The 22,155-nt window shown below is 48.9% G+C and overlaps 1 protein-coding gene across 2 annotated transcripts in view; it reads left to right on the forward strand.

Moving 5' to 3' along the window:
• KIF11 (kinesin family member 11) overlaps window positions 1–22,155 on the forward strand; it is a 124,467-nt gene that overhangs the window by 15,935 nt on the left and 86,377 nt on the right. For both annotated transcript variants that reach the window (XM_075348569.1, XM_075348568.1), the window contains exons 2-4: window positions 10,905–10,998; window positions 14,031–14,163; window positions 15,171–15,268. In XM_075348569.1, coding sequence (XP_075204684.1) covers window positions 10,922–10,998; window positions 14,031–14,163; window positions 15,171–15,268 — 308 coding nt within the window. In that variant the 5' untranslated portion in view covers window positions 10,905–10,921. The remainder of the gene's footprint in view (window positions 1–10,904; window positions 10,999–14,030; window positions 14,164–15,170; window positions 15,269–22,155) is intronic.

Raw genomic sequence — 22,155 nt, forward strand, 5'->3', positions numbered from 1 at the left:
AATTAAGATATTACGCCACCTTAATCGCCTCAAACCGGACATTGCGCTCCTTCAGGAAACTCATCTGGAAGGTTCAGACATGCAGAGGATGGGGAAATTGTGGGTTGGAGGAGTCTATGGGTCATCTTCAGTTAAAAGGAAAGCAGGGGTTATTACATTAGTAAGTAGGAGATTACAACATCAAGTCCTGGAAACATATGCAGACACGGAAGGTAGGGTTCAGATGATCTCAGTGGAGATACCTGGAGGAATTTATAAAATCTTTAATATTTATGCCCCGAACGAAAACCACAAATCATTCTTTCAACGACTTGAGGCCAAAATTTTAGAACATGCCCATTTTAATCTAATAATTGGGGGGGATTTCAACTCGGTGGTATCTGTGCTAGAGGACAGGAAAAATGCTAAAGGCCCCCCAAATGTACCGCGCGGCCATGATAAAGTTATGCGTCCTCTGTTAAATGCCACGGCCTTATGGGATGCGTGGAGACTACTGCACCCTCAGGATAGGGAATTTACGCACTATTCACATGCTAATAGCTCCTGGTCTCGCATTGACTACTTTCTTATTTCAGGGAACCTGGTACGTGCGCTCCACTCAGCTACTATCCAGGATTTGGTGATTTCTGACCATGCCCCGGTGGTGCTAGACCTAGCAAACATTTATCCCAGAGGAACGGACTATCTGTGGAGATATCCTTCCTTCCTTAAAGATAACGAAGATTTTTCCTTGAAATTAAAGGAATGGTGGATGGAATTTATGGTACATAATGATCAACATAAAGACACACCTATGTTATTATGGGACACAGCGAAGGCAGTATTACGGGGCAGAACGATAGCACATGTTTCCTATTTGAAGAAAAAGGCTCATCTTAAATTTACTGAAACCTCCCATAAATTGAGGGAAGCATATACTTCTTTTCAAAAGCATCCTGATAGGGACCATAGAGATAGATGGGTAATAGCCCAAAGAGCTTTTAATGAGTGGGCGGAAAAACGGGAACAAATGGCTAGGTCAATGCAAGAAGCTACATTTACATCGCTTTGGAAATAAAGCAGGGAAAATACTGGCCAACTTAGCGAAAAATAGGATTATAACTCAGGGACCCATGGAAATAAAAAATCAAAAGGGGGAGATACACAAAAACCCTAAGACAATAATTGAGACTTTAGGCACGTATTATAGAAACCTTTATTCGTCGGAAAAGCGAGACAAATTTCCTGATAATAATCTTTTATCTAAAGTGACACTACCTCGACTCACAGAAGAGCATCGCACTTTTCTGAATGCCAAAATTACGGGGGAAGAAGTATTGGGGACAATCAACTCCATGCATAATTATAAAGCCCCTGGCCCTGACGGATTTACGGGAGAATTCTATAAAACAGTAAAGGAAGAGATCTTGCCTACATTACTAGAGCTGTATAATAGCATACTAGACGGTAATGCGTCTTTCCAAAATAATAACCGGGCATATATAAAATTGATCCCTAAACAGGGGAAGGACCCGAAGGAGCCGGGTTCGTATAGGCCCATATCACTTATCAACCTAGATATGAAGATAATGTCAAAGATTATGGCAAATCGTCTAGCTATAATTCTTCCCCAACTGATTTCCCCAGCACAGGCCGGTTTCATTCAGAAAAGATCAGGGACACTAAATATTAGAAAAGTTCTTCTTGTCCTGGATAGGGTTAACCTTCGGCCTCTGAAAGGAGAATCTCCCGCTTTGCTTACAATAGATGCCGAGAAAGCCTTTGACAATATTGAGTGGTCATGGCTTTATAGAGTTCTAGATGAAATGCGTTTTTCGGGGTCATTTTATACCTACATTAGAGAAATTTACACAAATCCGAAGGCTCAAGTTTACATTCCAGGATATCTGTCAGCCCCTTTTCCGTTACTGAAAGGAACCAGACAGGGTTGCCCCCTTTCCCCATTACTTTTTAATCTGGCTCTGGAACCATTGGTACGATTGTTATCTACACATAGCACCTTCCAGGGTATTTCTGTAAATAATAGACAAATTCAGTCAGCTTTTTTTGCGGATGACATTTTGCTTTTCCTTTCGAATCCAGCTCAGCAGGTCCCCGAGATTTTACAAATTTTGCGAGAGTTTGGAGCGTACTCAGGCTTCAAGATTAATGCGTCAAAGTGCGAGCTCCTATACCTGGGAGGGACAAATGTTCAAACACGGGAGCAGAACCCTTTTGAAGGAATTACAGTGGCTAAGTCATATATCACATACCTGGGAGTTAAAATAGGTAAGGTTCCGGCAACCCTTTAGGGTATGTGCGCACGTTGCTTTTTACCTGCTTTTTACCTGCTTTTTTGCTGCTTTTTCTTCTGCGCTGTTTAATGCCAAAATGGATGTGTTCTTCTATTCAAGCAAAGTCTATGGGAATTTGGGTTTCTTGTTCACACTATGTTGTTCAAAATGCTGCCTTTTTGAGGCAGAACTTTGGTCAAAAACTCAGCTTTTCAAAGAAGCAACATGTCAATTGTTTTTGCCATTTGGGTTTTGCACTGCAAAGCTGAGTTTTTGACCAAAGTTCTGCCACAAAAAGGCAGCATTTTGAACAACATAGTGTGAACAAGAAACCCAAATTCCCATAGACTTTGCTTGAATAGAAGAACACATCCATTTTGGCATTAAACAGCGCAGAAGAAAAAGCAGCAAAAAAGCAGGTAAAAAGCAGGTAAAAAGCAACGTGCGCACATACCCTTATAGTCTAAACTATCCACCCCTTCTGAGCCAAATAGAGCAAGATCTTAAAAGATGGCACGACCTTCCATTGAACATAATTGGTAGAGTCCACCTAATTAAGATGATGTCGATATCAAAATTAATGTATCATCTTCAAACACTTCCCCTGCTTCTCAAGCATAAAGATATTGTCCAGCTAAATAGAGCTTTTTCACACTTCATTTGGAGGGGGAAACGCCCTCGTATAGGGCTTAAGAAGCTGATGGCATCTAAGGTTCATGGAGGTCTGAGTTTGCCGAACATTCGGGGTTACAATATAGCCTGTTTGACTAGATATATATTGGATTGGATTAAAGGCTCTAGGCATTATTCAGCGTTGGAGCTTGAGAGAGACTATGCACAACCTTGGGATCTGGTGGCATTACTTCATACTAGGCAGGCTAATCTCCCAGTGAAAATCAAGCACTCTTCCTTATTTAAAGACACGATTGCAGCGTGGAAGGCGTTGAGGAAAAACTACAAACTTCCCCATAAAATATCCAAATACTTGCCTATATGGGGGAATCCAGAGTTTGTGCAGGGGACAAGCAATAAGCTGTTTGAAGAGTGGAAGGTGCGGGGTATAAGGACTGTTGCTCATCTCTTGCACACCTCAGAGCCTAGATGGTTGAGTAGAGACGAAATTATAGCGCAGTATGGCCTGGGGCCTAACCAAGAAATCCAATATGACCAAGTGAGATATAGTATTATGACTCAGTTGCATGATGTGACCCAGGAGGTAGTATTTAACTCTTTTGATTGTCTGGTAAAGAACTCAATAACTTCATCATCTATCTCTTTTCTTTATGGAGCCATGCGTGATCTATTAATAGGACAGCACCCAGAAGGTTTATTTAAATCTTGGGAAAAACAATTTGAAGACCCGTCTATGGGGGTAAAAATTAGGGGAGGGTGGAATGCTCTTCGTAAATCAATTTTAAATGAGAATTGGCGAGAAACCCAATTTAGAATTATGCACAAGGCAATTTATGGTTTTAATCTCCCTCCATCAGCAACAAAGCCAGACAGGCTTACGTATTGCCCTAAGTGTAAGAGTAGTGGAACTGATCTCCTTCACGGGTTGTGGTCCTGCCCCCATTTGAGTCCATTATGGTCACAGATCAAAAGTTGTATACAAAAGGTGTGGGGTCTTGAAGTTCGGCTCTCACCTGGGTTCGCTATTTTTCACCATTGGGAGGAGGGGAACGATACCAAAGGGATGATGACTAACCCACCCAGACTTATACATGTGATACTTCTGGCAGCCAAGAGAGCGATACTAAAAAATTGGTTGGAGTCTAGGGTCCCCGCGATTGAAGAGATCTTGGGTCAGCTCATGCATCTTCTTGAAATAGAAGGATTGGATGCAGAAAGGAGGGCGGATAGAATACGACAGCACTTTAACAAATGGAAGAAATTCATACTGGCCTATTGTACTCGGGAGGAGATAGTCAGGATTATGTCACCTTTCAAAGACCCAGTCTGGTATCATACTGAAAAATTGAAGGATACATTGGATGGCTTGGAGGTGGGGGAGGAAAGGCCGAAAGCTGACTAAAAGGAGAGGGGGAAATAACCGATTTGAGTGGGACTTCTTTATTGTATGTCATTACCATGTTCACAAGGGTTCAATGGGGGGAATGATAAGAATGATGGGTTAAGGGGTCGCTGCTTTCCTTTGCTTTATCTTGCCATGTTATGGTTATTGATTTTAAAAATTGGTATGGAATTTGGGATGATCAAACATGACAATGTAATGTTGAATTTACAATGCTGAATTCGCTTATGCCAATGTTATGTTATTGAAAAATTTGAATAAAAATATAGTTAAAAAAAAAAGTGTAACCCCTCCCCTCTGCCTATACACCCTCCCGTGCATCACGGGCCCATCAGTTTTATGCTTTGTGTTGAAGGAGGCACACATTCACGCAAGCTCCACATTTTAGTCAGCAGCAGCTGCTGATTGTATCGGATGGAAGAAAAGAGGGCCCCCACGGGGCCCCCGGCATGCTCCCTTCTCACCCCACTAAGTCGGCGGTGCTGTCAAGGTTGAGGTACCCATTGCGGGTACAAAGGCTGGAGCCACATGCCGTTTTCCTTCCCCATCCCTTAGGGGCTCTGGGAGAAGTGGGATCCTAACCGGTCACCTTTCACTGGGACCGGGCTCCCTCCGCAGCCCCTGGGGGAATCTGACGGACAGGAGACTGGGTATCATCAGGGACAGGCCCTGCATCTAAAAGGTACTCTGTGTCCCCTTGGGGACGGTGCATGGAGCGCCTGTGTTACAACGCTGCAGCGGCTGCTGTTTTTCTGTGACAACCGGGACGACCGCGCCTGATCGCCGGCCGCGTTATTAAATTTAGTCCCCGGCTTCTGCGGCCTAGTACCATAACTCCCGCCCCCGGGCCTGCCAGTCAGGGGTAAGGGCGGGACTGTCGACTGGACGTCGGCAGTGAGGGCTGGAGCATACTTAGGTGTCCTCCTCCCCCCCTCACTGAGCACCGTGGGGCACCAGATTCCCGCACTTTATCAGTCACGCCCACGGCTCCCTCCTCCCCTGAGAACTCTGGCAGCCATTGTTACAATCACTTCTGCCGGTGGAGGATTTCAGAACGAGCTCTGCAGCTCTGGGAGGCCCAGGCTGGGAATCTGGTGGACACACAACCGCCTTGGGCGGTCGGTAAACCACACCGGTTACCAGGTGCTGGCCCCCCTAGGGTGCCGAAGTGTGTGTATATGTGTGTGTGTGTGTGTGTGTATGTGTATATATATATATATATATATAATATATATATTCTCTGTTCGGCCGCATTATTTTGCCCTTGGCTATATACCCTCAGCGATCACTCTCAGAGGAGACAACAGCATGTCGTCCGCAAAGAGCAAGGGTGCCAAGGCACAGGCTTGTTTTGCAACCTGTACCTCTTGTGCGGCTATGTTACCTGCAGGTTCCACCTACCCTCACTGCGTGCAATGCTCGGCCCCTGTGGCACTCACTCAGCCGGAGCCTCGGGCACTGGTGGGACCCTCGGCTCAGGTAGAACCGCCGGCTTCCACTGTCCAGGTGGCAGGGACAGAGTTTGCAGTTTTGGCTGAGAAACTCTCTGAGTCGCTTTCACAATCCATGGCTCAGTCTATGGACAAATGGTCTGCTAAGATACTAGAAGCCTTGCAGTCCAGATCGGTAACACAGGCCCAGGGCAATGTGAGTTCATCGCCCCCAGGCCCCTCTCGGTCGGTGCAGCGAAGTGCTCCTGGGGTGACACCTAGGTCCCACGGTGAGGACTCCGACACGGACCGCAGTCCCAGACCGGCTAAGCGGGCTCGCTGGGAACCTTCCCCGACTTCATCACGCTGTTCGGGGTCTCAGCATGAGGACTCTCTGGAGGATGAAGCGGAGGTCGCAGCTCAGGGCTCTGATCCTGACGTTGCTCTCAATCTTGATACACCTGAAGGGGACGCCATAGTAAATGACCTTATAGCGTCCATCAACCAGGTGCTAGATCTTTCTCCCCCAACTCCACCTATAGAGGAGTCGGCTTCACAGCAGGAGAAACACCAGTTTAGGTTTCCCAAACGTACACGGAGTGCGTTTTTCGATCACTCTAACTTCAGAGATGCTGTCCAGAAGCACAGAGCATTTCCGGACAAGCGCTTTACTAAGCGCCTTAATGACACACGTTACCCCTTCCCCCCTGACGTAGTTAAAGGTTGGGCTCAGTGTCCCAAGGTGGATCCTCCAGTCTCTAGACTGGCGGCTAGATCCGTAGTATCAGTGGCAGATGGTTCATCGCTCAAGGATGCCACTGACAGGCAAATAGAGCTCCTGATGAAATCCATCTATGAAGCCATAGGCGCGTCTTTTGCTCCGGCCTTTGCAGCTGTGTGGGCACTCCAAGCTATCTCAGCTTGTCTGTCTGAGATTAATGCGGTCACACGTACCTCTGCTCCGCAAGTTGTGTCTTTGACTTCTCAGGCGTCGGCCTTTTCGTCCTACGCCATGAACGCCGTCCTGGACTCTGCGAGCCGTACAGCGGTAGCGTCCGCCAATTCGGTGGCAGTCCGCAGGGCCATGTGGCTACGCGAATGGAAGGCAGACTCTGCTTCCAAGAAGTTCTTAACCGGTTTGCCATTTTCTGGCGACTGTTTGTTTGGCGAGCAATTGGACGAAATTATTAAACAATCCAAGGGAAAGGACTCGTCCTTACCCCAGTCCAAACCAAACAGACCTCAGCAACGAAAAATACAACCGAGGTTTCGGTCCCATCGGCCCTCAGCCAGGTCCCATTCCTCCACGTCCAACAGGTCACAGAAGGGCCAGAGGAACTCTTCTGCATGGCGGTCTAAGTCACGTCCTACAAAGACCGCCGGAGGAACCGCCTCCAAGGCGGTCTCCTCATGACTTTCGGCCTCCCCAAACCGCATCCTCGGTCGGTGGCAGGCTCTCCCGCTTTTGCGACGCCTGGTGGCCACATGTCCAAGACCGATGGGTGAGAGACATTCTGTCTCACGGTTACAGGATAGAGCTCAGTTCTCGTCCTCCGACTCGTTTCTTCAGAACATCTCCGCCCCCCGAGCGAGCCGATGCACTTTTTCAGGCGGTGAACACTCTGAAGGCAGAAGGAGTTGTGATCCCCGTTCCCCTTCAAGAACGTGGTCGCGGTTTTTACTCCAACTTGTTCGTGGTGCCAAAAAAAGGACGGATCATTCCGTCCCGTTCTGGACCTCAAACTGCTCAACAGACACGTGAGAACCAGACGGTTCCGGATGGAATCTCTCCGCTCTGTCATCGCCTCGATGTCCCAAGGAGACTTCCTAGCATCAATCGACATCAGGGATGCTTATCTCCATGTGCCGATTGCACCAGAGCATCAACGCTTCCTGCGTTTCGCCATCGGGGACGAACACCTTCAGTTCGTGGCACTGCCTTTTGGCCTGGCGACAGCCCCACGGGTCTTCACCAAGGTCATGGCAGCAGTGGTGGCGGTCCTACACTCTCAGGGCCACTCGGTGATCCCTTACTTAGACGATCTCCTAGTCAAGGCACCCTCCCGGGTGGCATGTCAACACAGCCTGACCATTGCTCTGGAGACTCTCCAGAGGTTCGGGTGGATCATCAATTTCCCAAAGTCAAAATTGACACCGACCCAATCACTGACTTACCTCGGGATGGAGTTTCATACTCTCTCAGCGATAGTGAAGCTTCCGCTGGACAAACAGCGTTCGCTGCAGACAGGGGTGCACTCTCTCCTTCGGGCCCAGTCACACCCCTTGAGGCGCCTCATGCACTTCCTAGGGAAGATGGTGGCAGCAATGGAGGCAGTTCCCTTTGCGCAGTTTCATCTGCGTCCACTTCAATGGGACATTCTCCGCAAATGGGACAGGAGGTCGACGTCCCTAGACAGGAACGTCTCTCTTTCACTGGCAGCCAAAACCTCTCTTCAGTGGTGGCTTCTTCCCACTTCTTTGTCGAAGGGAAAATCCTTCCTGCCCCCATCCTGGGCTGTGGTCACGACGGACGCGAGTCTGTCAGGGTGGGGAGCGGTCTTCCTCCACCACAGGGCTCAGGGAACCTGGACTCCGACAGAGTCCTCCCTTCAGATCAATGTTCTGGAGATAAGGGCAGTGTATCTAGCCCTAAAGGCGTTCCAGCGGTGGCTGGAGGGCAGGCAGATCCGAATACAGTCGGACAACGCCACGGCGGTCGTGTACATCAACCACCAGGGCGGCACACGCAGTCGTCAAGCCTTCCAAGAGGTTCGGCGGATTCTGCTGTGGGCGGAAGCCACAGCCTCCACCATCTCCGTAGTTCACATCCCGGGCGTAGAAAACTGGGAAGCAGACTTTCTCAGTCGCCAGGGCATGGACGCAGGGGAATGGTCTCTTCACCCGGACGTGTTTCAAGAGATCTGTTGCCGCTGGGGAACGCCGGACGTCGACCTCATGGCGTCTCGGCACAACAACAAAGTCCCGGCATTCATGGCACGGTCTCAAGATCACAGAGCTCTGGCGGCGGACGCATTAGTTCAGGATTGGTCGCAGTTTCGACTGCCTTATGTGTTTCCTCCTCTGGCACTGCTGCCCAGAGTGTTACGCAAGATCAGGTCCGACTGCCGCCGCGCCATCCTCGTCGCTCCAGACTGGCCGAGGAGGTCGTGGTACCCGGATCTGTGGCACCTCACGGTGGGTCAACCGTGGGCACTCCCAGACCGACCAGACTTGCTGTCTCAAGGGCCATTTTTCCATCTGAATTCTGCAGCCCTCAACCTGACTGTGTGGCCATTGAGTCCTGGCTCCCAGCGTCCTCAGGGTTATCTCAAGATGTCATTGCCACCATGAGACAGGCCAGGAAACCAACGTCCGCCAAGATCTATCACAGGGCTTGGAGGATCTTCTTATCCTGGTGCGCTGATCAGGGTTTTACCCCCTGGCCGTTTGCCTTACCCACTTTTCTTTCTTTCCTTCAATCCGGAATGGACAAGGGTTTGTCTCTCGGCTCTCTCAAGGGACAAGTATCGGCGCTTTCCGTGTTTTTTCAAAAGCGTCTAGCCAGGCTTCCGCAGGTCCGCACGTTCCTGCAGGGAGTTTGCCACACAGTCCCACCTTACAAGCGTCCGCTGGAACCCTGGGATCTTAACAGGGTGCTAACGGCTCTTCAGAAACCACCTTTCGAGCCGATGCGGGATGTCTCTCTATCACGCCTTTCGCAGAAGGTGGCCTTCCTAGTGGCAGTCACATCACTTCGGAGAGTGTCTGAGCTAGCAGCGCTTTCATGCAAAGCCCCCTTCATGGTGTTTCACCAAGATAAGGTGGTTCTGCGTCCGGTCCCGGAATTTCTCCCTAAGGTGGTATCCCCTTTTCATCTCAATCAGGATATCTCCTTACCTTCTTTTTGCCCTCATCCAGTTCACCAATGTGAAAAGGATTTGCACTTGTTAGATCTGGTGAGAGCACTTCGGCTCTACATTTCTCGCACGGCGCCCCTGCGCCATTCTGATGCGCTCTTTGTCCTTGTCGCTGGCCAGCGTAAGGGGTCGCAGGCTTCCAAGTCAACCTTGGCTCGGTGGATCAAGGAACCGATTCTTGAAGCCTACCGTTCTTCTGGGCTTCCGATTCCTTCAGGGCTGAAAGCCCATTCTACCAGAGCCGTAGGTGCATCCTGGGCATTGCGGCACCAGGCTACGGCTCAGCAGGTGTGTCAGGCGGCTACCTGGTCGAGTCTGCACACTTTCACGAAACACTATCAGGTGCATGCCTATGCTTCGGCAGATGCCAGCCTAGGTAGGCGAGTCATTCAGGCGGCGGTTGCCCACCTGTAAGAGGGGGCCGTTTTCGGCTCTTTTTATCGAGGTATTCTTTTACCCACCCAGGGACTGCTTTTGGACGTCCCAATTGTCTGGGTCTCCCAATGGAGCGACAAAGAAGAGGGAATTTTGTTTGCTTACCGTAAATTCCTTTTCTTCTAGCTCCTATTGGGAGACCCAGCACCCGCCCCTGTTCCCTTCGGGCTGTTGTTCTTTTGTGTACACATGTTGTTCATGTTGAATTGTTCTTTGGTTCATGGTTTCAGTTCTCCGAACATCCTTCGGATTGAATTTACCTTAGACCAATTTATAAGTTTCCTCCTTCCTGCTTTGGCACCAAAACTGATGGGCCCGTGATGCACGGGAGGGTGTATAGGCAGAGGGGAGGGGTTACACTTTTTAAAGTGTAATACTTTGTGTGGCCTCCGGAGGCAGAAGCTATACACCCAATTGTCTGGGTCTCCCAATAGGAGCTAGAAGAAAAGGAATTTACGGTAAGTAAACAAAATTCCCTTCTTTAGGGGGTCAACAGATTGAAAGTGTTGCACTGCCCGTGGCACAGCGCCACAGATTTAGTGGCTGAGAATGGTACTGCAGCTGTGTCCATAACGGACAGTAAATGAGCTTGTACCAATCACTGCACAACGTAAGGAGCAGAACCTCTCCTGGTGCAGATCTACAGGAGGGGGCAGTGGAGGCCGACTCTGACCCATCACGTCCTCAGGATTAAAGACTGAGTCTCCTGTCAGTACAATCGCTTGATCTGCATAAAACATGTAGCTTTATTATTGGTCTCATTTTTTATATAATAGAAATTACAGAAACTAGATCTTCCTTTGTTTTCCTGCAGGCCACCTCTCAGTGATCATGTCATCCCAAACTTCCACCATGTCCAACAAGAAAGAAGACAAAGGGAAAAACATCCAAGTGGTGGTGAGATGCAGGTATGTGGCGCATGTATTGTGCCTGGAACGGGTGTATACAGATGTGCTCCGTCACCTTCTGATTTCCACACAGTACAGTTCTGTCCCGTGTGTGTGTGTGTGTGTGTGTGTGTGTATAATTATATATATATAATATATTATATATTTATTATATTATATTATATTTTCAGTACAGACCACAAGTTTGGACACACCTTCTCATTCAAAGAGTTTTCTTTATTTTCATGACTCTGAAAATTGTAGATTCACATTGAAGGCATCAAAACTATGAATTAACACATGTGGAATGAAATACTTAACAAGTAAAAGTGTGACACAACTGAAAATATGTCTTATATTCTATGTTCTCCAAAGTAGCCGCCTTTTGCTTTGATTACTGCTTTGCACACTCTTGGCATTCTCTTGATGAGCTTCAAGAGGTAGTCACCGGAAATGGTTCTCACTTCACAGGTGTGCCCTGTCAGGTTTAATAAGTGGGATTTCATGCCTTATAAATGTCGTTGGGATCATCAGTTGTGTTGTGCAGAAGTCTGGTGGATACTCAGCTGATAGTCCTACTGAATAGACTGTTAGCGGCTTTTTTTCTTGCCATAATACAAATTCTAAGTAAAGAAAAACGAGTGGCCATCATTACTTTAAGAAATGAAGGTCAGTCAGTCTGAAAAATTGGGGAAAACTTTGAAAGTGTCCCCAAGTGCAGTGGCAAAAACCATGAAACACTACAAAGAAACTGTCTCACATGAGGAGCGCCCCAGGAAAGGAAGACCAAGAGTCACCTCTGCTGCGGAGGATAAGTTTATCTGAGTCACAAGCCTCAGAAATCGCAGGTTAACAGTAGCTCAGATTAGAGACCAGGTCAATGCCACACAGAGTTCTAGCAGCAGACACCTCTCTAGAACAACTGTTAAGAGGAGACTTTGTGCAGCAGGCCTTCATGGTAAAATAGCTGCTAGGAAACCACTGCTAAGGACAGGCAACAAGCAGAAGAGACTTGTTTCGGCGAAAGAACACAAAGAATGAACATCAGACCAGTGGAAATCTGTGCTTTGGTCTGATGAGTCCAAATTTGAGATCTTTGGATCCAACCACCGTGACTTTGTGCGACACAGAAGGTGAACGGATGGACTCTACATGGCTGGTTCCCACCGTGAAGCATGGAGGAGGAGGTGTGATGGTGTGGGGGTGCTTTGCTGGTGACACTGTTGGGGATTTATTCAAAATTGAAGGCATACAGAACCAGCATGGCTACCACAGCATCTTTCAGCGGCGTGCTATTCCATCCAGTTTGTGTTTAGTTGGACAATTTATTTTTCAACAGGACAATGACCCCAAACACTCCTCCAGGCTGTGTAAGGGCTATTTGACTAAGAAGGAGAGTGATGGGGTGCTACGCCAGATGACCTGGTCTCCACAGTCACCAGACCTGAACCCAATCGAGATGGTTTGGGGTGAGCTGGACCGCAGAGTGAAGGCAAAAGGGCCAACAAGTGCTAAGCATCTCTGGGAACTCCTTCAAGACTGTTGGAAAACCATTTCCGTTGACAACCTCATGAAGCTCATCAAGAGAATGCCAAGAGTGTGCAAAGCAGTAATCAAAGCAAAAGGTGGCTACTTTGAAGAACCTAGAATATAAGACATATTTTCAGTTGTGTCACACTTTAAGTATTTCATTCCACATGTGTTAATTCATAGTTTTGATGCCTTCAATGTGAATCTACAATTTTCAGAGTCATGAAAATAAAGGAAACTCTTTGTGTCCCCAATCTTTTGGTCTGTACTGTGTGTGTGTGTGTGTGTGTGTGTGTGTCACCCTATAGATGATGGATGTTGTGCATATACTGATGTTTATCATGTTCCTCACCTCTCGTCATAATCTTAGTATATGTCAGGTGTGGCCTGGAACCCTGGTAATAGTGCCAACTATCTATAGTAATACATTTTCTTAGCGCTGCTGATGCTCTGATATTAAGATGAGCATTTTATGAGCTCTGCTATAGAATGGCATAACTCATGTGTCCAAGTGTATTCAGTCTCCGCCATTCAGCCTGACAGCTCGTACTAGGCAGTGTGAGATCAGTAGGGAGCAGGGACACTGAGGAAATGTTAGGCTAGATGGGTAGAGAGGAGCTACAGTAATCAGGCAAATTGAGGATGCAACAGGGAGGAGGCGCACTGAGGGGATGTCAGGCTAGGTGGACAGAGGAGAGACACTGAAGGGATGTGAAGCTAGGTGGGTAAAGACGCAGCAGGGAGGAGGGACACTGAAGAGATGTCAGGCTAGAGGGTAGAGATGCAGCAGTGTGGAAGTACATGTAGGAGGTCTCACCTTAGGTGAGCAGGGACACAGAGCTGCTGTCAAGCTAGGTGGGCAGAGATGCAGCAGGGTGGAGGCACATTGAGGAGATGTCAGGCTAGATGGGTTTAGATGTAGCAGTGGGGAAGAAGAGCACTGAGATGTCACTTTAAGTGGGCATAGATTTAGCAACAGTGAAAGGTCTCTGAGCAGCTGACAGGCTAGGTGGGCAGAATGAGGAGGGGCAATGCCAACCTACCCTGACAGCTCTTCAGAGATTCAGCAGCAGTGAGGAGGGACACTGAGCGCTGTCAAGCTCGGTAGGCACACTGAGGAGCTGACAATCGGGCTAGTTGGGTGGAGTGTGAGGTAATGTTTGATGAAAAATCAATCCTGACATGGATTATTAAATTAAGTATACCAGTCTAATCAGGGCTCAGATCTATTTAGCAATCTGTACAATTTATATTGTGAGATCTGCTGACAGATCGGTCTAAGAAAGGAGATATCTATATGTACCAAATATGAACTCCCTGTTAGGCGCTTTGCAGAAGAAGGGGTGACAGAATGTATTGTGTACTGGAGGGATGGGGTGAGGTGACGAGGCGCTCTGATGTGTGTGACAAGCCATGGTGTGGGCCCCTGCAGATCACATTACTTTATCAATTGTCCTATTGGCTGTAATATGTTTGACGATCCTCGTCGCCATATGTTCCATCACTTCTCTCTTCTGTTCTAGACCCTTCAATCAGTTGGAGCGAAAGGCGAATTCTCATTCCGTGCTAGAATTTGACCCCCAACGTAAGGAGGTTTCTGTCCGGACTGGTGGAATAAATGATAAACTGGGGAAGAAAAACTACATGTTTGACATGGTAGGTGACAATGTCTCAGCCTTTACTATATAGACGGGGTGCTGGCTTTTTGTTCCTTTTTAGGGGGAGGAGGATCTGATCACTGTAGGCTCATGGTGATCCTGTGGGTATTAAGGTAAAGGAGTTCATTAACAGAATTCATTACCTAGCCACAAGATAAGAGATAATAACCAAATATCCATGGATCAAAGGGGGGAACAAAACAAAAATACCTCCCCACATGGCACATTGTGGGCAAACAGAAAAAAACAGGAGAAAACAGAGTAAAAGGCAAAAATGAATAACTTTAATGGCTAAAACTGGCACAAAAAGGAATTTGGCAAGACAATCAATCTATGGACACGTGTGGAAATCAAATGTACAACTTATGGCAAAGCCGTTTCAAAAGTACAAAACATTGGTACAATTGTAGACCTATACACATACAAGAAACACTTGTATATGCTCCAATATACATGGATGAGTGTGTCACATAACATATATCAAACGGATATCACAATGAACAGGTAAATAGTATATGAGGCAACAAATTGTTATAAATATCTAAAGGTCAACAGATAGAAGTAATGGGTGGAACCCACAGATGTATTTTACAGAGAATATTGCACATAGCCCTAGCAGTGCATTAAGATGCGTCGGCATCACAAAATCCACCATACCCATAGTGTACCAACACAAGGTCCAATAGATACCTGGACCCCGACGTACGTTTCACGATCTTTAAAGTATGATAATTTCCTCAGGGTCCCAATCGTGTGTGTGTGTGTGTGTGTGTGTGTGTGTGTGTGGTGTGTTTTTTTTTTTTTTTTTTTTTTTAATTTTATTTTTCAAGCTAAGCGATAAGGGTGTGATTGCAAGAATCTCCACTGGTACAGGGGTGTGTGTGAATTACCGCCCCATTACTTGCCCTCCATTGTAGATATGCTCATGTGCATGAACAAAGGTGTAAGAGCTTTGTGCACAGGTAAGTTGTGACGTACCTAATACTAACCCATCATTATCTGCAGGTATTCGGTCCATCAGCTAAACAGATTGAAGTGTACAGGAGCGTGGTGTGTCCCATCTTGGATGAGGTTATTATGGGCTATAACTGCACCATTTTTGCGTGAGTACCTTTTTAGATATTTAGTCTTAAAGTAGCTCACATATTACAGCAGCAGAAATGTCCTTTCATTTGTGAAGAGCCACCGTGCATCTGGCCTGCTATTTCCTAACACGGACACTCTGATGGGCCATACCCACCAAGGCCAGTGATTTAGGCAGGACAAGTTTTTAAGAGTTTGTTTCCTCTATATAAAGGGTTGAGATAACGTCCTGATTGCTTGGATCCCCCAATGATCTAGAGAACCTGCATACCTCACCTCCATTTATTGTTAAAGGGAATCTGTCAGCAGGTTTTTGCTACCTCATCTGAGTGCAGCATGATGTAGACAAAGAGATCCTGAATTCAACAATGTATTACTTAGGGCCGTTTCACACATCCGGCATTTCGCCGGATTACCAGATGTGGCACACAACAGTACAGTGTTAAAACTGTACAATGGCATCGCGGCAACCTCCGTCAGATGCTCCGGTCACATGACAGCATGTGACCGGAAGTTGCCGCGATGCTATTGTACTTTATTACACTGTACTGGAGTGTGCCAGATCCGGTAATACGGCGAAATGCCGGATGTGTGAAATGGCCCTTAGATTATTGGGTGCAGACATTGACACCAATGCAAATTTTTAGCTTTAACTATGTAGCTATTATCAGAGAGCTGTCCGACCCACACCAGGCTCAATAGAGATTGACAGTGAGGTGTCAAATGTACAGTCAGAGGACGGGGTGTGCCGGACTGTTGTACGTGTGACATTGAATTCAGAGCAATAAGTCCTGCTGGTTGAACAAACAGCAAATAAACAGATTGGACCTATACAAGATGGGCATCCCTGGATTTTCTTTGTTAACCCTTGCAGTATGCTGTCTTCAGATTACATAGCAAAAATCTGCTGACTGATCCCCTTTAATGGGAGCATGAAAGACAGCCGAGAACCTCCAAATTGCCGGATCTGTGTGGGTCCCAGCTATCAGACCTCCTGCGCTCACTAGAAGTTATGCCATATGTGGGCGTCACACGATACGATCTATCGTGCGATCGCACGAGCGATCGTATCCGCCCCCGTTGTTTGTGCGTCATGGGCAAATCGCTGCCAGTGTCGCACAAAGTCGTTAAACCCCCATCACACGTACTCACCTGCTGAGCGATGTCGCTGTGGGCGGCGAAAATCCACTTCCTGAAGGGGGTGGGACGTTCGCCGTCACAGCGTCACACAGCTGCCGGCCAATAGAAGCTGAGATGAGCGGGACGTAAACATCCCGCCCACCTCCTTCCTTCCGCATAGCCGGCGGGAGCTGTGGGACGCAGGTAAGCTGTGTTCATCATTCCCGGGGTGTCACACGGAGCGTTGTGTGCTACCCCGGGTACGATGACCAACTGGCGCAAAGAAAAATTAAACCTATTTTTTTAAAAATAAACGAGGTGTAAACGATACACGATTTATAACCGATTTGCAATCGTTCTGAGACGCTCGTAGGTGTCACACGAAACGACGTTGTAAACTATGTCGGATGTGCGTCACGAAAACCGTGACCCCGACTACATATCGCACGATAGATCGTCTCGTGTGACGCCCGCATTACTCTGGGCTATATATTTTGTAGAACCCCTTTTAAGGCACACAGTAACCATCTAAGTGGCGGCAGAATTAGGTTGGGATCTGTTTAATACATATTTAAAATAAAAAAAAAAAATATGTATTCGATCTTATTTTTTTTCCAAACGAGAAGCGTTATTCTTTGAAGAACTAAAAATCTAGAGTTGCAGACTGCCGGTGCTCCCGGTGTCTCTTGTACATGTTGCCCACAAAACTCAACTCTTGGATGATACTATATACACCACCTGCTGACTATTTTTTATTTACTTTTTTTTTTTTTTTTTTTTTTTTTATCAGATTATACTGATTTTGACCCTTCTCATAAGTTGATTTGCAAATCTAACATGGTTATGACGGTATTTTCTTTGTCGCCCCTAATTGGGAGACCCAGACAATTGGGTGTATAGCTACTGCCTCCGGAGGCCACACAAAGTACTACACTTAAAAGTGTAAGGCCCCTCCCCTTCTGGCTATACACCCCCCCCGTGGGATCACGGGCTCCTCAGTTTTATGCTTTGTGCGAAGGAGGCCAGACATCCACGCATAGCTCCACTGTTTAGTCAGCAGCAGCTGCTGACTATGTCGGATGGAAGAAAAGAGGGCCCATACGAGGGCCCCCAGCATGCTCCCTTCTCACCCCACTTTATGTCGGCGGTGTTTGTTAAGGTTGAGGTACCCATTGCGGGTACGGAGGCTGGAGCCCACATGCTGATTCCTTCCCCATCCCCATTAGGGCTCTGGGTGAAGTGGGACTTTACCGGTCTCCGGGCACTGAGGCCGTGCTCCATCCACAGCCCCTGGAGGATCTGCTGGATACGGAGCGGAGTTTCCTCAGGGACAGGACCCTGCTCCATCAAGGTACTCCGTGTCCCCGTGCTTATCGCACGCACACTGCAGCATTGCTGGGTGTGTTAGTGCGCCGGGGTAAACAGCGCTGCTGCGCTTGTGCCGTTACTCACTACAGCTCTGCTGAGTGAGGTGACTTAGTACGATCGGCCGATCCGGCCGCGGGGGTCAGTTTTTACTGCGTCGCGGCTGTGATTTGTGGTGCGCCGGGGACTTCCGCGCTGGCCGTGCATATATGACGGCCGCGCTAGATTACTAAAGTCCCCGGCTTTTGCGGCCTAGTTCGTATCGTTCCCGCTCCCAGACCTGCCAGTCAGGAGGAGGGCGGGACACTGTACAGACCAGCAGCGCTAAGAGCTGGAGTCTGTTTTACATACTCCAGCCCTCACACTAGGCACAGTGGGACGCAGTTTCCCGCACTTTTGTTTGTGACGCCCACGGTCCGCCCCTCTTCACAGGACGCCGGCAGCCATTCCTGCCTGCACGCTGAGCTGCAGAGGGGAGACGGGGAGACTCAGACAAGGGATTCTACGACCTCACACCCGCTTTTCAGCGGGCGGTAAGCAGCCCTCAAGGGCTCTCCCCCACTTGTGCCATAGTGTACTTTTGTATTTTGTGCTGGTAATACTTTGCACTGTACAGTCGCTGGTGATTTTCTGCTATATACCCTCCTTAGATTTCTCAAGGAGACAACAGCATGTCGTCCGCAAAAGGCAAAAGTGCCAAGGCACGGACTTTATATGCTGCTTGTACCGCATGTGGGGCTACTCTACCGGCAGGTTCCACTGACCCCCATTGTGTGCAGTGCTCGGCCCCTGTGGCAATTGCTCAGCCGGGGCCGCTGCTAGAGGTGACCCAGGGAGAACCACCTGTGAATGCTGTCCAGGTGACAGGGACGGAGTTTGCAGCTTTTGCTGACAGATTGTCTATGACTATGTCTAAAATTCTTGAAACATTGCAGTCTAGACCAGTAACTCAGACCATGGGCACTGTGGATTCATTGCCCCCTTGTCCCCCTCAGCTGGACCACTTCCTAGCTCCGGGGGTGTCACATGCACCCCAGGGTGACGGCTCTGACTCGGACGACAGTCCCAGACAACCTAAGCGGGCTCGCTATGAGCGACCCTCAACTTCATCACACTGGTCAGGGTCCCAGCGGGACGACTCTCTGTGTGATGAGGCGGATGTAACTGATCAGGAGTCTGATGCTGGGGCCGCTCTCAATCTAGATACCCCGGATGGTGACGCCATAGTGAATGATCTTATAGCGTCCATCAATAAGATGTTAGATATTTCTCCACCAGCTCCTCCTGCGGAGGAGGCAGCTTCACAGCAGGAGAAATTCCATTTCAGGTATCCCAAGCGTAAATTAAGCACTTTTCTGGACCACTCTGACTTTAGAGACGCAATCCAGAAACACCACGCTTATCCAGATAAGCGTTTTTCCAAACGGCTTAAAGATACACGCTTTCCTTTTCCTCCTGACGTGGTCAAGGGCTGGACACAGTGTCCCAAGGTGGACCCTCCAATCTCCAGGCTTGCAGCCAGATCTCTAGTTGCAGTGGAAGATGGGGCGGCACTTAAAGATGCCACTGACAGACAGATGGAGCTCTGGTTAAAATCCATCTATGAAGCGATTGGAGCGTCGTCGGCGCCAGCATTCGCAGCCGTATAGGCACTCCAAGCTATTTCAGCTGGGCTTACACAGGTCGACGCGGTCACACGTACATCTGCTCCGCAGGTGGCACCCTTGACCTCTCAAATGTCTGCATTCGCGTCTTACGCGATTAATGCTGTCCTAGACTCTACGAGCCGTACGGCGGTGGCGTCAGCCAACTCTGTGGTTTTACGCAGAGCCCTGTGGTTGAGAGAATGGAAGGCAGATTCTTCTTCCAAAAAGTGCTTAACCAGTTTGCCTTTTTCTCGTGACCGATTGTTTGGTGAGCGTTTGGATGAAATCATTAAACACTCCAAGGGTAAGGATTCATCCTTACCTCAGCCCAGACAAAACAAACCCCAACAGAGGAGGGGACAGTCTGGTTTTCGGTCCTTTCGAGGCTCAGGCAGGTCCCAATTCTCCTCGTCCAAAAGGACTCAAAAGGATCAGAGGGGCTCAGATTCTTGGCGGACTCAATCACGCCCAAAAAAGCCAGCCGGAAGAACCGTTACCAAGACTGCTTCCTCATGACTCTCAGCCTCCTCTCTCCGCATCCTCGGTCGGTGGCAGGCTCTCCCGCTTTGGCGACATTTGGCTGTCACAGGTCAAAGACCGTTGGGTGAGAGACATTCTGTCTCACGGGTACAGGATAGAGTTCAGCTCTCGTCCTCCAACTCGCTTCTTCAGAACTTCTCCACCGCCCGACCGAGCCGATGCTCTGCTACAAGCGGTGTCCGCTCTAAAGGCGGAAGGAGTGGTGACTTCTGTTCCTCTTCAGGAACAAGGTCACGGTTTTTACTCCAATTTGTTTGTGGTGCCAAAGAAAGACGTGTCGTTCCGTCCCGTCCTGGATCTAAAGCTGCTCAACAAACACGTAAAAACCAGGAGGTTCCGGATGGAATCTCTCCGCTCCGTTATCGCCTCAATGTCTCAAGGAGATTTCCTAGCATCAATAGACATCAAGGATGCTTATCTCCACGTGCCAATTGCGCCAGAGCATCAGCGTTTTCTACGCTTCGTTATAGGAAGCGAACACCTGCAGTTCGTAGCTCTACCTTTCGGGCTGGCGACAGCCCCTCGGGTCTTCACCAAGGTCATGGCAGCAGTAGTAGCAGTCCTGCACTCGCAAGGTCACTCCGTGATCCCGTATTTGGACGATCTACTTATCAAGGCACCCTCTCAAGAGGCATGCCAACACAGCCTGAACGTGGCACTGAAGACTCTCCAGAGTTTCGGGTGGATTATCAACTTTTCAAAGTCAAATCTAACCCCGACCCAATCACTAACATATCTTGGCATGGAGTTTCATACTCTCAGCGATAGTGAAACTTCCACTGGACAAACAGTGCTCGCTACAGATAGGGGTGCAATCTCTCCTTCAGGGCCAGTCGCACCCCTTGAGGCGCCTCATGCACTTCCTAGGGAAGATGGTAGCAGCAATGGAAGCAGTTCCTTTTGCGCAGTTTCATCTGCGTCCACTACAATGGGACATTCTCCGCCAATGGGACGGGAAGTCGACGTCCCTCGACAGGGAGGTCTCCCTCTCTCAGGCAGCCAAGGAATCTCTCCGGTGGTGGCTTCTTCCCACCTCATTGTCAAAAGGAAAGTCGTTCCTACCCCCATCCTGGGCGGTGGTCACGACAGATGCGAGTCTATCAGGGTGGGGAGCAGTGTTTCTCCACCACAGGGCTCAAGGTACGTGGACTCGGAAAGAGTCCACCCTTCAGATCAATGTTCTGGAGATCAGAGCAGTCTATCTTGCCCTACAAGCCTTCCAACAGTGGCTGGAAGGCAAGCAGATCCGAATTCAGTCGGACAACTCCACAGCGGTGGCATACATCAACCACCAAGGGGGAACACGCAGTCGGCAAGCCTTCCAGGAAGTCCGGCGGATTCTGACGTGGGTGGAAGACACGGCATCCACCATATCCGCAGTTCACATCCCAGGCGTAGAAAACTGGGAAGCAGACTTTCTCAGTCGCCAGGGCATGGACGCAGGGGAATGGTCTCTTCACCGGGACGTGTTTCAGGAGATCTGTCGCCGCTGGGGGATGCCGGACGTCGACCTGATGGCGTCACGGCACAACAACAAGGTCCCGGTTTTCATGGCACGGTCTCACGATCACCGAGCTCTGGCGGCAGACGCCTTAGTTCAAGATTGGTCGCAGTTCCGGCTACTGTATGTGTTCCCACCTCTGGCATTGTTGCCCAGAGTGCTCCGCAAAATCAGGTCCGACTGCCGCCGCGCCATTCTCGTCGCTCCAGACTGGCCAAGGAGGTCGTGGTACCCGGATCTGTGGCACCTCACGGTAGGCCATCCGTGGGCACTACCAGACCGTCCAGACTTGCTGTCTCAAGGGCCGTTTTTCCATCTGAATTCTGCGGCCCTGAACCTGACTGTGTGGCCATTGAGTCCTGGATCCTAGCGGCCTCAGGTTTATCTCATGAAGTGGTTGCCACCATGAGACAGGCTAGGAAGCCATCCTCCGCCAAGATCTACCACAGGACGTGGAGGATATTCCTATCTTGGTGCTCTGCTCAGGGAGTTTCTCCCTGGCCTTTTGCATTGCCTACTTTTCTTTCCTTCCTGCAGTCTGGGTTGGAAAAAGGTTTGTCGCTTGGCTCCCTTAAGGGTCAGGTCTCCGCGCTATCCGTATTTTTTCAGAAACGCCTGGCGCGACTTCCTCAGGTACGCACGTTCCTGCAAGGGGTTTGTCATATCGTCCCCCCTTACAAGCGGCCGTTGGAGCCCTGGGACCTGAACAAGGTTCTAATTGCTCTCCAGAAGCCGC

This window comes from Anomaloglossus baeobatrachus, chromosome 5 (assembly GCF_048569485.1).
Source record: "Anomaloglossus baeobatrachus isolate aAnoBae1 chromosome 5, aAnoBae1.hap1, whole genome shotgun sequence".
Classification (NCBI taxonomy): domain Eukaryota; kingdom Metazoa; phylum Chordata; class Amphibia; order Anura; family Aromobatidae; genus Anomaloglossus; species Anomaloglossus baeobatrachus.